At 38.7% G+C, this 12,006-nt stretch overlaps 1 protein-coding gene across 1 annotated transcript in view; it reads left to right on the top strand.

Annotated features, from left to right (window-relative positions):
* LOC109934025 (solute carrier family 26 member 9-like) overlaps positions 1-12,006 on the top strand; it is a 112,475-nt gene that overhangs the window by 27,686 nt on the left and 72,783 nt on the right. The window contains exon 3 of the mRNA XM_048611814.1: positions 10,822-10,956. Within this exon, the coding sequence (XP_048467771.1) occupies positions 10,835-10,956 (122 nt within the window). The 5' untranslated portion in view covers positions 10,822-10,834. The remainder of the gene's footprint in view (positions 1-10,821; positions 10,957-12,006) is intronic.

The following is a 12,006-nucleotide window of genomic DNA, read 5'->3' as shown; positions in this document are numbered from 1 at the left end:
TGAGAACACATGCAGTCTGGGAGATGTAGAGCACCATGTGAAATTTTGCAAAACCTGTAAGTGGACACCAGGAAAGGGCAAAACGATTTGTCAACAGCTTAAGTCACAATCAATATACCAGTTTTGGGTGTGTGATGTAGAATGTTAAGTTAGTCACGGATTCTAATACTTTGCTTTATTTATCTTTTGGGAAGGGCTGAGAGAAATTTTACAGAACTTTCCCTCGGGTTATAGGCCGGGTTGGGTAAAGGTAAAGATTGTTAAAGTTGGTTTTAATTTGGCAATTTAAAAGGACAGGTTTCTTAGGGTGGATTGGCTGCATTGATAAGCTCCCAAAACTGAATGCAACCATTAGAGAGTCCAAGGCCTTGCCATCAGAGTTACAGCCAAAGTGTCCACTTAGCCCATCAGAAAGGCCCTAATCTCTGGTTGGTGGAGGGGTTTGGAATTGTGATATAGATTTGTAGTATGTTATCATTATTTGCAAACATAGATTTGAAAGTGGAGGAAAAAATCAATTTTAGTTTTTTTCTGTTCTGTGTAGGTGACTTTTTTTAAAAACAAAGGTCAGAAGGTAACTTTGGTCAGTGAACTCAAGCTAGCTTTTCCAAAGAAAGCATGTAATTTAAGGTAAAGGACAAGACCAGCTATCTAGGGAGTTAATTGCTGCATGTTTATAACGTTGGCTTTTATGAAATTGGTGGCTAAGGGCTATTGGTAGATTGAATTCAGAAGAAGCGAAGTCACCCGCACACAAAGGTAATTTTGTAATTTTTAGATGTCACCAAATAGAGAGAGTTTAGTTTGTAGTAGCCTCCAGCATGTGAGAGTTGCTGGAAATCACCAGAATGTCAGAACTTGAAAGAAGTATCCAGGCGATCAGAGCAGAAAAGAAGTCTTAAGCTGCCTCTGCAGTCGAAGGAGAACAGCTGGAAAGAGTCATTTGAGAAAGCAATTAACAAGTTAAGTCAGGAGTAGTACTGTGGTGGGACTGAGTGACTGCAGAGGATAGTGCTGGGAAGAGGGTTAAAACTTTGTTTTTGTTGTTTATGTCAAGATCTTTCTAAATTGTTGCATATATGAGTAACTTTGTTCACTTTTTCCTTTGTGTAATAAATTTCTTTTCTCATTAAACAAACATTGGCAGCCTTTTGTTAATATGTCCAGTGACTGGCCAGCATGACAATAAAACTACAACAATTTCAACTAAAAATTTATCGAGCCAGGCTTCATTCTGAATTCCGACTTGTCTGATATTACCATCCACTGGGATCATAGTGGAAGTAAAGTTAGTATGATGGTTGCAGTCTTCATGTGAAGACTCTTCTACTTATTCTGGCTCCATGTGAAGGCAAGTTAAAAAAGACTTTGTTTGCAGGCTTCCACCACAGCCTTTATGAATCACTTAGATAGCTGTAATATGTTAAGCACTAAGCAGAGCTTGTGATAACACAAGCATCAATTTATTTGAACCAATTTTACAAACGAGTTGACATCAAAATGAGACCTTTTCTCAAAAATTTGTTCACTCGATGTGGCCATTAGTAGCCAGTTTATTATTTATTGCACATCCCTAGTTGTTTTTGAGAGAGTTGTGGTAAGTCACCTTCTTGAACCCTTGGCATCCACGAGAGTGGATATACTCAAGGGTTGTTAGGAACGGAAGCCCCAGAAACCCTCATTTCAGATATTTGAAAAATCTGCCTCAAATAAATGCTAAGCAGAGCACATGTACAAATCTGACACAGATCATTCTACTGCTCAATATGCCATTATAGAGTCTATATATGTTTGTAAATTTGTTTGGATCCCAAAAGATCTCAGCTAAGTTAAGAAGAAAACAGTTAAAAGAAAATGTCTTCATTTGGAATGTGACTAACAATCAAAAAGACAACCAAGGGGGCCACAGAATTACCTGTCACTAATTTGCAACTTATAAGTATTTAGTCAGTGTGCAAGAGTATCATGAGACTGAATCACATCAAATAGAGTTTACACTTCACACTCCATTCAAAATATTGACAAAACAAACTGGAAATGTTTCCTCAGTTCCATGGTTCCAACGTTTGGCTGTCTTGGAAAAACAGACTTAATATGGGGAAATGTTAAAACCTGATGTAAAAGTTTAAAAGCAGAGATGGAAACCAAAATAATAGTTAGTGCTGCGATATTGGCATCAGAACTCAGGTGTCCTATGAGCACTCTTTAACTTTTAATTCCAAAAATGTGTTTTTCTTGAAATAAAAACATGCTACTATAGGCATTTAAAAAAACTGCTGATGTAAATTCAATGCTGGCTAGCAATGTTCTCTGTGGGACCCATGGAATGTCACATCTATAGAGTGTCAGGGAAATTTCAAACTGAGACAGTCGTAATAGGAAGTAACAATGATGGGGGAGCAGACTAATCTCCCCTCTTAACAGAAATCTGCCTCTCGCATACATTTTTATGTTCTACCCTTTTAGGAATATACAAAACTATAAAGGAATTAGAAATTAATTGCAAACTTGTTCTGTGTGTGCTAGTGGAACAGTTCTGGGGAACTGAGGTGTTCATGCCTGGGCTTAAGCACTAGTGTGCTTTGAAGGCCATAGTCAAAAAATAACCCACTATTCACCCCTGCATTGCAGGTAAATGGAATCTTCAACTCTGAGCGCTAGATGCTAGCTAGCTAACATTCCAGAGAAAAACAAATAGGACAACAAAAGAACTCTCTCACTCTCTGTGCTGCTAGACAATCAGTCAAAAGGAAACAAGTCAAAAGAATTTCAACTAACTGCAAAGCCAAGCATCCCGGAAACAACTGTTCAACCACAAACATTCCATTATCTACTCTTCATGACCACCCAAATAGACTGATCCCTATATCTTTTCATTCCTATCAATTGTTGGACTCATCTTATTCCTAATCTGTGTGTATGTATGTTGCATTTTCGTTCTTTTTCACATTCAGTCATTAGTTTGGTGAAACACATCTACAAGGGAAGAACCCTTTTGAATTAACCTTGCTGCAATCAACCAAAGGCAAGGGTAAATTAAGAAGGAATGCCAGTTCACCCCTCACCCAGAGAGCATAATGATTTAGGATATTCCTCTAATACTTTAATAACTTGGGGAGCTTTGCCCAGTGGTCTGGTCATAATGCAAATGGAGAAAGATACCAAAATGTACCTTCTTGCAGATAATAACAGTTATACCACACTTTTCATGACCTCAGGATGTCTTAAAGCATTTTACAGTGAATTATGTAATTTTTGAAGTATAGTCATTAATGTAATGAAATGTGGCGGTCAATTTGCACAAAGCAAGCTTCACAATGTGAAACAATTCAGATCATTTGTTTCTGTGATGTTTATTGAGGGATAAATATTGGCCAAGACACCAAGAATGACTCCACTGTTCTCCTTCAAAAACGTTGGATGGGATCTTTTAAGATGTCATTGGAAAGATGGCACACTGACAAGGCTGCATTCAGTATTGCGTTAGAGCATCAGCCTGGATTATCGTGTTTAAGTCTCTGGAATGCATCTCAAACCCATAACTATAAATGCATTTATGGTGAAGCTAGATAAACATATGATGAAGAAAGGTGTGGTGACCCAGGGGTAAGAGCGTTACCAAGTGTGTCACACTTAACAATTGTATTCCGCATTTTGGAGAAGTGAAAACCACATTCTTCAAGTAAAGACTTCCTTTCAGCATAAATCAACCTTGTGTGTAGGACGAGTTTTGTTTATTCAGACAGGTGTATCCTCCAGGATTGTTCTGAATCTCCAGGAGTTGAAGATCCATTTCCTGGTCATGGTTATGAGCAGCTGGCATGAAAATAAGTCACATGACATTAAACAAATGTTTGTTGTTCAATTTTATTTGATTAGTTTTGTTTACAGTTAACTATTATAAAATATTGCAAATGTGGAATTTAAAAGACTGGGCCAAATTGACACAGGTGATAAAATTTCCAAGCATCCATCAAGACATGTATCTAGACACTCATTGTAAGCATTGTTTACACAGGCAGCAACAAGTATCTGATTGGTCTGTGGCTGGTGACCAGTTATTCATGACAAAGGCCTTCTGCCGAGCAGCCAATATATGATTGGTTCTCAGGTAACTGAAAGCCTTAAGGCTTTGAACAAAATGGTGAGAAGCTTTCAGATCTCCATAAACTCAGGAGATCTCCCTGCTCTCTGCAGTAAAAGCCACTTTAAGCCTGAAGAATATCAGTTTGTCTTTGCTTCAGCAGTTGCAGTAAGATGTGACTTTTTATTAATAAGTCAGAAACCTTTTCATAAGTATGAAACATGCACCTTGTACCTCTTGCAAACCAATGGAAACTTTTGGAGAAAAAAATACTGAGAAGCAATGTTTTGATCAGCAAAAGAATCATTTTAGCAACACTGTAAACAGAAACCACTGAACTGCCTTTCAAGCCTGTCCCTCTGCCCTTCATTCCCATTATTTATTTCTTGCCTGTGAGTAAGTAAGGGAGAATTTATAAAGTGGTTAGAATTTTAACTGGTAAGTTATATGCCAACAGTTGATAACTGGTTACCTGTATCTAGAGTCTACTTCCTTGTAATTAATAGTAATTCTAGTTAAATACAGAAATCTGGCCCATGCTTTATGTCATCCTGGGTCTGAAAATTAGGTAAGTTGTGGAATTTTGTGCACTTCTATAAGATTGTTCAAAAATCATTTGTGATGATTCCAAGAATCGTGGGACTTGGTTTCCATAAAGAGAAGATGGTTATTAACAAATCCCGCATATAGTTCCAGTGAACCTGGTTTACCCATATCTGTTGAGAATATGGGAATGTGAAACAACCGGCATAAATGCATTTCAGAGGAAGCTAGGCAGACACAAATGGGAGAAAATAGTAGAAGGATTTTTTTTGGGCTGGAAGGAAGATCATGTAGAATGTAAGTACTGGTGCGTGGCAAATGACCTGTTTCTGCATCGTCCACACGTTCTAATGATAATGAATGGACTCAACTCGTGGAAAGGTCCAAGATGTTAGTGCAAATATGGGGCAAGGTTTGGATGTACTGCATGGTATTATCCTCAGATTGACGTATGCCCACCCCCAAAATCTTATGCCTCCACCACAAATTGCATTATGCAAATGGACTCCCAGCCTTTGGAATTTAAAGGTCATAGCCTTCAGGCAGCTACCTTTGAATTTTATACGTTCGGATTGTAACAGGAAGGGAATTTGGAAGGAGACGAGGAATTTCAGTGTCAATGTCATCAGAGACTAATGAATAGATTTTTTATTTGCCTGGCTGGCCGTTGTTAAAACAATTGTTTGTGAATAACGTCTGTCATAATGGCAGGGCTAAACTATCTGGTTCATTAAGCAGAAATGGAATCTTGTGATTAAAGTCCCAAGCTCCCTTTCAGCTTTAGCAGGATTTCCTCCCCCTGACTACCTAGGATGAATCTTTTCAAATAAGTTCCCTTCACATCACCTTCTAAATATAATCAAATGAACTTCCAGCAGCAAAGAACTCTCTGGTGTCACCTTTGCCTTTTATTCTCCACAAGTGGAGGATCTGTCCTCAGCAGCACTCTGCTTGGTGATTGGCCTGAAGACAATTCTTTTTTTTTCCTATTTGGCACAGCAGTACCTATTGCAAGTGTCCCTCCTCAAAGCTCTTGGTGTGACCACAGGCACCCATCATTCTCAGTCTAACATTCCCTACACTGTCCCAAACCCTCATCTGCATTTAAACCATTTGGAGAGAACACAAATTTACTGGAATGACATCTGTTCTCCAAGAGTTAAAATACAAGGAATTCATTCACAATGTTTGGGGGAAATCTGATTGATGTTTTCAAGATATTAAGAGGGACAGGTGGTGTAAATTAGATGAAACCTAGTGACTAGAGCCAATTGAATAGAAGCAGACCTTTCCAGATGTAAAGTAAGGGACACTTCATCACACAAAGTATATTAGAAATTTAAAACTCTCTTCCACAAACGGAAATCAATATTAGATAAGTTGCAAATTTTTAAATTGAGACTGGCATAGTTTTGGTCTGATGAAGAGTCGTCGAGACTCAAAACATTAGCTTGCGCTCTCTGTCCACGCACACTGTCTGACTCGTTGTGATTTCCAGCATTTTTGTTTTCATCAGATAAAGAATGGTTACAAGAAGATTTCCCAAACATTTCTTCATACAGAGATTGAATTTTTTAAGGGGTGTCCTGTACAACACAATGCAGTGTACTCAATGCGCTGCTTACAGCGCACGGTATACGAACATGAAAGATCACACTATTCCAATGGACACTGATCAGTAAAGGGTTGTACTAGCATTGCCAGGTATACGGATGTTATGTGGAATCATGTGGAACAATCCCAGATCCTAATGGCTACATATCAGCTGCACAAACTGATCTGTATAATATACACAGTTCTAGAAAGAGTTTGGTTCTGAAAGGGTTCATGCTGAGAAGTGCAATAGGAACCATCTAATAGAATGGTGCCTTGTAGACTTCAGCAGAATAACAGCTCTGGATCTCAAAGGAGATAGATCCATCGATGTGTCTCCTCACAGTCTTAGTAACAATGTATATTGAAACCAATGTAACATGTACCTGATTGCTATCATGTGATAAGCTGCAGCTTCTTTAAGACATGAGCCTCTTCTAGTTAGACAACTTAGTGGATTTTCACTACAACACTGAGCAAAGCAGGCCTGATAGATCCCAACCTAAAAAGAGGATGATGGCAACATTATTGTGACTGAGAGTACAGCTAGCTCAGACAAAACTCAGTCAATTAGTGAGAATCTATCATACATGGTGAGCAGTGGTGGAGATTGGAATATGATTTACACCAAACAGAAAGATGTACAGATTCTGCTTAGCTGAGGATGTAGAATTAAGAGGGCAACTTCTACTGACAACCAATAGTTGAAAGAGCTGAACAGGCCAGAAGCCTGCAGCGGAGCAATTTGTGGCAAGAATTCACAAGGTAGATTTGAAAGTTAATGCTGAAAACATTTCAGAGCTGATTAGAGAAGAGTGTGAGCAAATGTGAGCTAGAAGTTGCATGGAACTGGAACACTGGTCACACTTGGCAGTTATAGTTTGCATTGGGTGTTGATGAACTGTTGGAATGATCACATGTCAATCTTCAGCCAGAGAGTGAAAAGATATTGAAGGCTCCATGAGTAAAATTGAAATCCCTGGAGGGAAGGGGAAAGCTTTAAGGTGTGTGGCACATTTATCGGCTGAGAAACCTAGAAGTACGCAAAATGCATAAAACTCATAATGAATGTGTTGCCACTGCAAGCAGATACTATGAGGCATAGTTACAGCATCTAAAGTCAGGGCCACAGAAGTAAGTCAATAATGAGGTTGTAACATGGAGAAGAACATGAAACCAGAATTAAAGAAATGAAGGAACAAAATAGAAGGCTAGGCAGACAAAGCCTAGCAGAAGAAAACAATTAGGAGACAATTGAAGTCACAGAAGAAACTGGGAGATCAACTATTATCCAATATTGTAATGGCGAGAAGAATTTATTAAGATTGCAGACAGTGGGACTCATCCAGGAAAAAGAACATAAGACAATTAGAATTATTTGCAGCACAGCAAACAGTCCAGGTCATTGAGGGAAATCTGCTAAAAAGAATCAGATTCATCTTATAAAGCCGCAGGTCACAAGATTCACTCAGTAAAGCAATTGAGATAACTGGATTATCTTTAAAGCTGCAGGCAGTGGGATTTTTTTCTGTGTAGCCTTAAAGAAAATGGGAATTATTCATTAAGCTGTGAAAAGTCAGGAATCATCCACTGTATGTGCACAATGTGGAAGTTATAGATTTTACTTGCAAAAGGCAGGAATCTTCTACTTCAAATGTATAAGCACAGGAAAACTGTCCAGTACAACTGTACTCAATAGTAGAATTATTATGCTGCAGAACTGAAATAATTTAAAGCAAGGAGAATAAAACAACATTGAGATACAGCAGAATTAAGCACCTTTAGAAGAAGAACAGTAAGTAATTATGGAAAGATATGGTCAATATACAAATACAATATTGTCAAGCAGATTTAATTTCAAATATGAGCCAAGTAGAACACAGAATTGGACATCTTGGAGAAAACAGTTCTTAAGATATAGGTATGCTTCCAAATTGGACACTAAGTCAGAAGCTGAAACATCAAACATAATTTTGCATTCAATTAGAACAGTGACTGATGATGTTAAAGCTTCCAAAGCATAAAAGAAGCTGCAAATACATTTGATGAATTTCTAAAAGCTTTTAACAATTATTTTATTAATACAACAAATACAATTCTTTAAATAACAGATTTAACAGAAGAATTCAGTATTCAGGGGAATCTATGGATAACTTTATTAATAAGCTATATAGAATGTTGAAGAAATGTGACTATTGCATTTTTGAAATCAGATGTCAAAGGAAACAAAATTGTTAGAAAAGCTCAGCAGATCTAGCAACATCTGTGGAGAGAATTCAGAGTTAACATTTCAGGTCGAGTGACCCTTCCTCAGAACTCAGGCCCTTCTGAGGAAGGGTCACTCAACCCGAAATGATAACTCTGATTTCTCTCCACAGATGCTGTCAAACCTGCTGAGCTTTTCCAGCAATTTCTGTTTTTGTTTCTGATTTACAGCATCCGTGGTTCTTTCAGTTTTTATGAAACAAAATTGTTGTTGTAATTGCTGGTAAGTCTTTGTCAAATTCATGACCAAAGATGATTCGACTTTGGAGAATGCCATTCAGAATTAGAAATTAGAAAGAACAATGGAGAAATCCTGAGAGGAAAAGGGCAATATTATCACAGGAAAGAAACAGCATCCACTCAGATTGTAAGATTCAAACAGCTAGACACACGTAAGAAATGATTAGTTCAGTCAACAGACATTCAGAAATAAAAACAATTAGTGTTGGAGAAACTCAGAAGGTCGGGCAGCATCTGTGGAGAGAGAAATAGCTCATGTTTCAAGTCTGATATTACTCTTCTTCAGAAATTGGGGTTTTGAAGAAAAGTCATATTGGATTCAAAACATTGAGCCTGATATATTATGAGTTTAGCTCAGAACTGCTGAGTTTCTCTGAACTGCTGTTTTTATTTCAGATCTGCACAATCCAGAATACCTTGTTTTCATTTGAGCAGTTAATCAGAGTTGGTCTCAGTGCTGTGGAACAAGGAAACCTCACAGGTACAAACAGTACCTAGCTATTTTTAAAAAATGTTATGTTTGTAAAAAAGCGATCACTTTCAGAAGACATACAGAATCAGAATACAATTAGAGAGCAATGAATATCAAATAGCTACTCACAACAGGATGTTGGTTAGGCAGAGCAATGGAAAGTATATCACATCTATTCCCAGGCGAAATTGGTGATCCATAAAACCAGTTGTTTTGGCAAGAAGAGGCTAAAATCGATGGACTCCTTAATAATTTTAAACTCAACACCAGGACAAATGCCTCTTCACTGTTGATTGTGACCAGTTTAACTGCTTAGGCATTTTTAATAAGGATGAGGTCAAGACAAGCATTTATGTTCAAGAGGGAGACCTCTTAATTGTGAATTACATACCTATCCTCTACTCTCTTACACTCGTTGTGTTGCAGAGTTGCTTGAAGCATATGTTTAATCTTGAGATCCATACCACTTGGACCATGTGGTTTACTGATGTAAGCTGTAATCTCCCCATGTAATCTCTACCCACCAACCTCCCTTTTTTTAAATTAATTCACGCAATGAGGCTGTCACTAGTCCAGCATTTATTGCCCATCCCTAATTGCCCAGAGGGCAGTTAAGAGTCAACCACATTGCTGATTGTCTGGAGTCACATATAGGCCAGGCAAGGTAAAGATGGCAGATTTCCTTCCCTAAAGGATATTAGAGAACCAGATGGGTTTTTTCCAACAATTGATAATGAATTTACAGTTATTATTAGACTCTTAATTCCACATTTTTTTAAAATTCAAATTCTACCACCTGCTCTGACGGGATGTGAACTTGGGCCCCCAGAACATTACCTGAATCTCTGGATTGACAGCCATAATAACACTAGGCCGTTGCCTCCCCCGTAAAAGGGCATTGGGACAGTAGAATCTGTTGCCTCCTATGGGTGTGGAGAACACTTTGAAGTTGCCTAGAGTTATCACACACTAGGCCAGGCATGGAAATCTTTGATGTTACTGATCGCTGACACTGACACACCTGCCAAGAACAAGCACAGAATTCACCCTCATTCCCCACATAAACAGACTCCAGATAAAATTAAAGCAGAACTTTCTTCACCCAGAAAATGTGTAAAGGTGGAACTTGTGACAACAAGATGTAGTTGAGTAGAATAGTGAATTATATTATTTAAAGAACATTAAGTAGATATATGAGGGAAGAAAGAAGTGTGCAAGGGCACCTATCTGGAGAATAATCACCAACATGAACTAGTTGGGCCAAATTAAATGGATAAAGATTTACATTGATATACTGCCTTCTTGACTGTAGAACATCTCGAAACATTTTACAGCCAATTAAATGGAATATATGCAATGAGGTGAGAGTGCTAACAATTAAGTCAAGACAAATCTGGATGTTCAAATGGCCAGTTCCTGGGCGGTCATTACTGGGATGAAATTTGGCAACATAGAAGAAAGAATCAGATACAGCCTAAAGCAGGAATTCGCCCATTCTTTTCTACCTGGGATATTTGTTACATGTTCTCCATAAATCCAGTCAATGCATCATTCCAATAGTCACCTGAAGAGCTGGAAACTTGATAATTAGTTTATCATTATCTGCATTTTGATTACTCTACAGGGTTTTGAGCGAGATGCATTTCCGTCCGCGTTACATTGTTGACCGATCAGTTTATACAATTCCTGACTTTGATGAAGAATACCAGAAGAAAATCAGGAGTTACCCCCATTCACAAAAAGCAAAGAAATTGTTCAGGTAAATGGGCATCATTTAAAATGACCATCTCATTTTGAACTTTGGAAAGTAATTTAAATGCCCACTTTTTTTTTTGCATCTGGCATTATTGCCAGGTAGCAATCTTGTTCCTTGAGTTTGTTGACCAATCTGAATGCTTTCATCTTGGTTCCTTTGACTCTCAGTAACTCTCAACATCAACTGAAAAAAAAGGTCACTTCCTTGGTATACTGGGTGGTACAATGCAGTGACTTTATAATTGGCATTGGTGTCCCTGTGCTGGAAATGGAGGCAGGCAATCAGACAGGGTTTATGCTATCATCCTACTGACTATGATTCTCACTATTGCTATTTTGTGCATTTGATAGCACAGTGGTAATGTCCCTACCTCTGGCTTAGAAGGCCTGGGTTCAAGTCTCACCTGCCCCAGAGGTGCATTAAAACATAGAACATAGAACATTGAACAGTACAGCACAGTAGGGGCCCTTCGGCCCACGATGTTGTGCCGAACTTTTACCCTAATCCTAAGGTCTATCTACCTCCACCCCTACCTTATACTATCATCCATATGTCTATCTAATAGCCGCTTAAATGCCCCTAATGAGGCCGACTCCACTACCCTCTCCGGCAATGCATTCTACGCCCCTACCACTCTCTGAGTAAAGAACCTACCTCTAATGTCTCCCCCGTATCTACCTCCACTCACTTTAAAACTATGCCCCCTCATAATAACTACCTCCACCCTCGGAAAAAGTCTCTGGCTGTCCACTCTATCTACACTTCTGATCATTTTGTACACCTCTATCAAGTCACCTCTCATCTTTTGTCGTTCTAAAGAGAAAAGCCCTAGCTCTCTCAACCTTTCCTTGTAAGACCTTCCCTCCATTCCAGGCAACATCCTGGTAAATCTCCTCTGCACCTTTTCCAACACTTCCACATCTTTCCTGTAATGAGGCGACCAGAACTGGACACAATACTCCAGAGACAACAAGGTGCAGGGCTGGATGAACACAGCAGGCCAAGCAGCACCTCTCTGCTCCTATGATGCTGCTTGGCCTGCTGTGTTCATCC

Source organism: Rhincodon typus, chromosome 25 (assembly GCF_021869965.1).
Source record: "Rhincodon typus isolate 14 chromosome 25, sRhiTyp1.1, whole genome shotgun sequence".
Classification (NCBI taxonomy): Eukaryota; Metazoa; Chordata; class Chondrichthyes; order Orectolobiformes; family Rhincodontidae; genus Rhincodon; species Rhincodon typus.
This window is presented reverse-complemented; position numbering and strand designations above follow the sequence as displayed.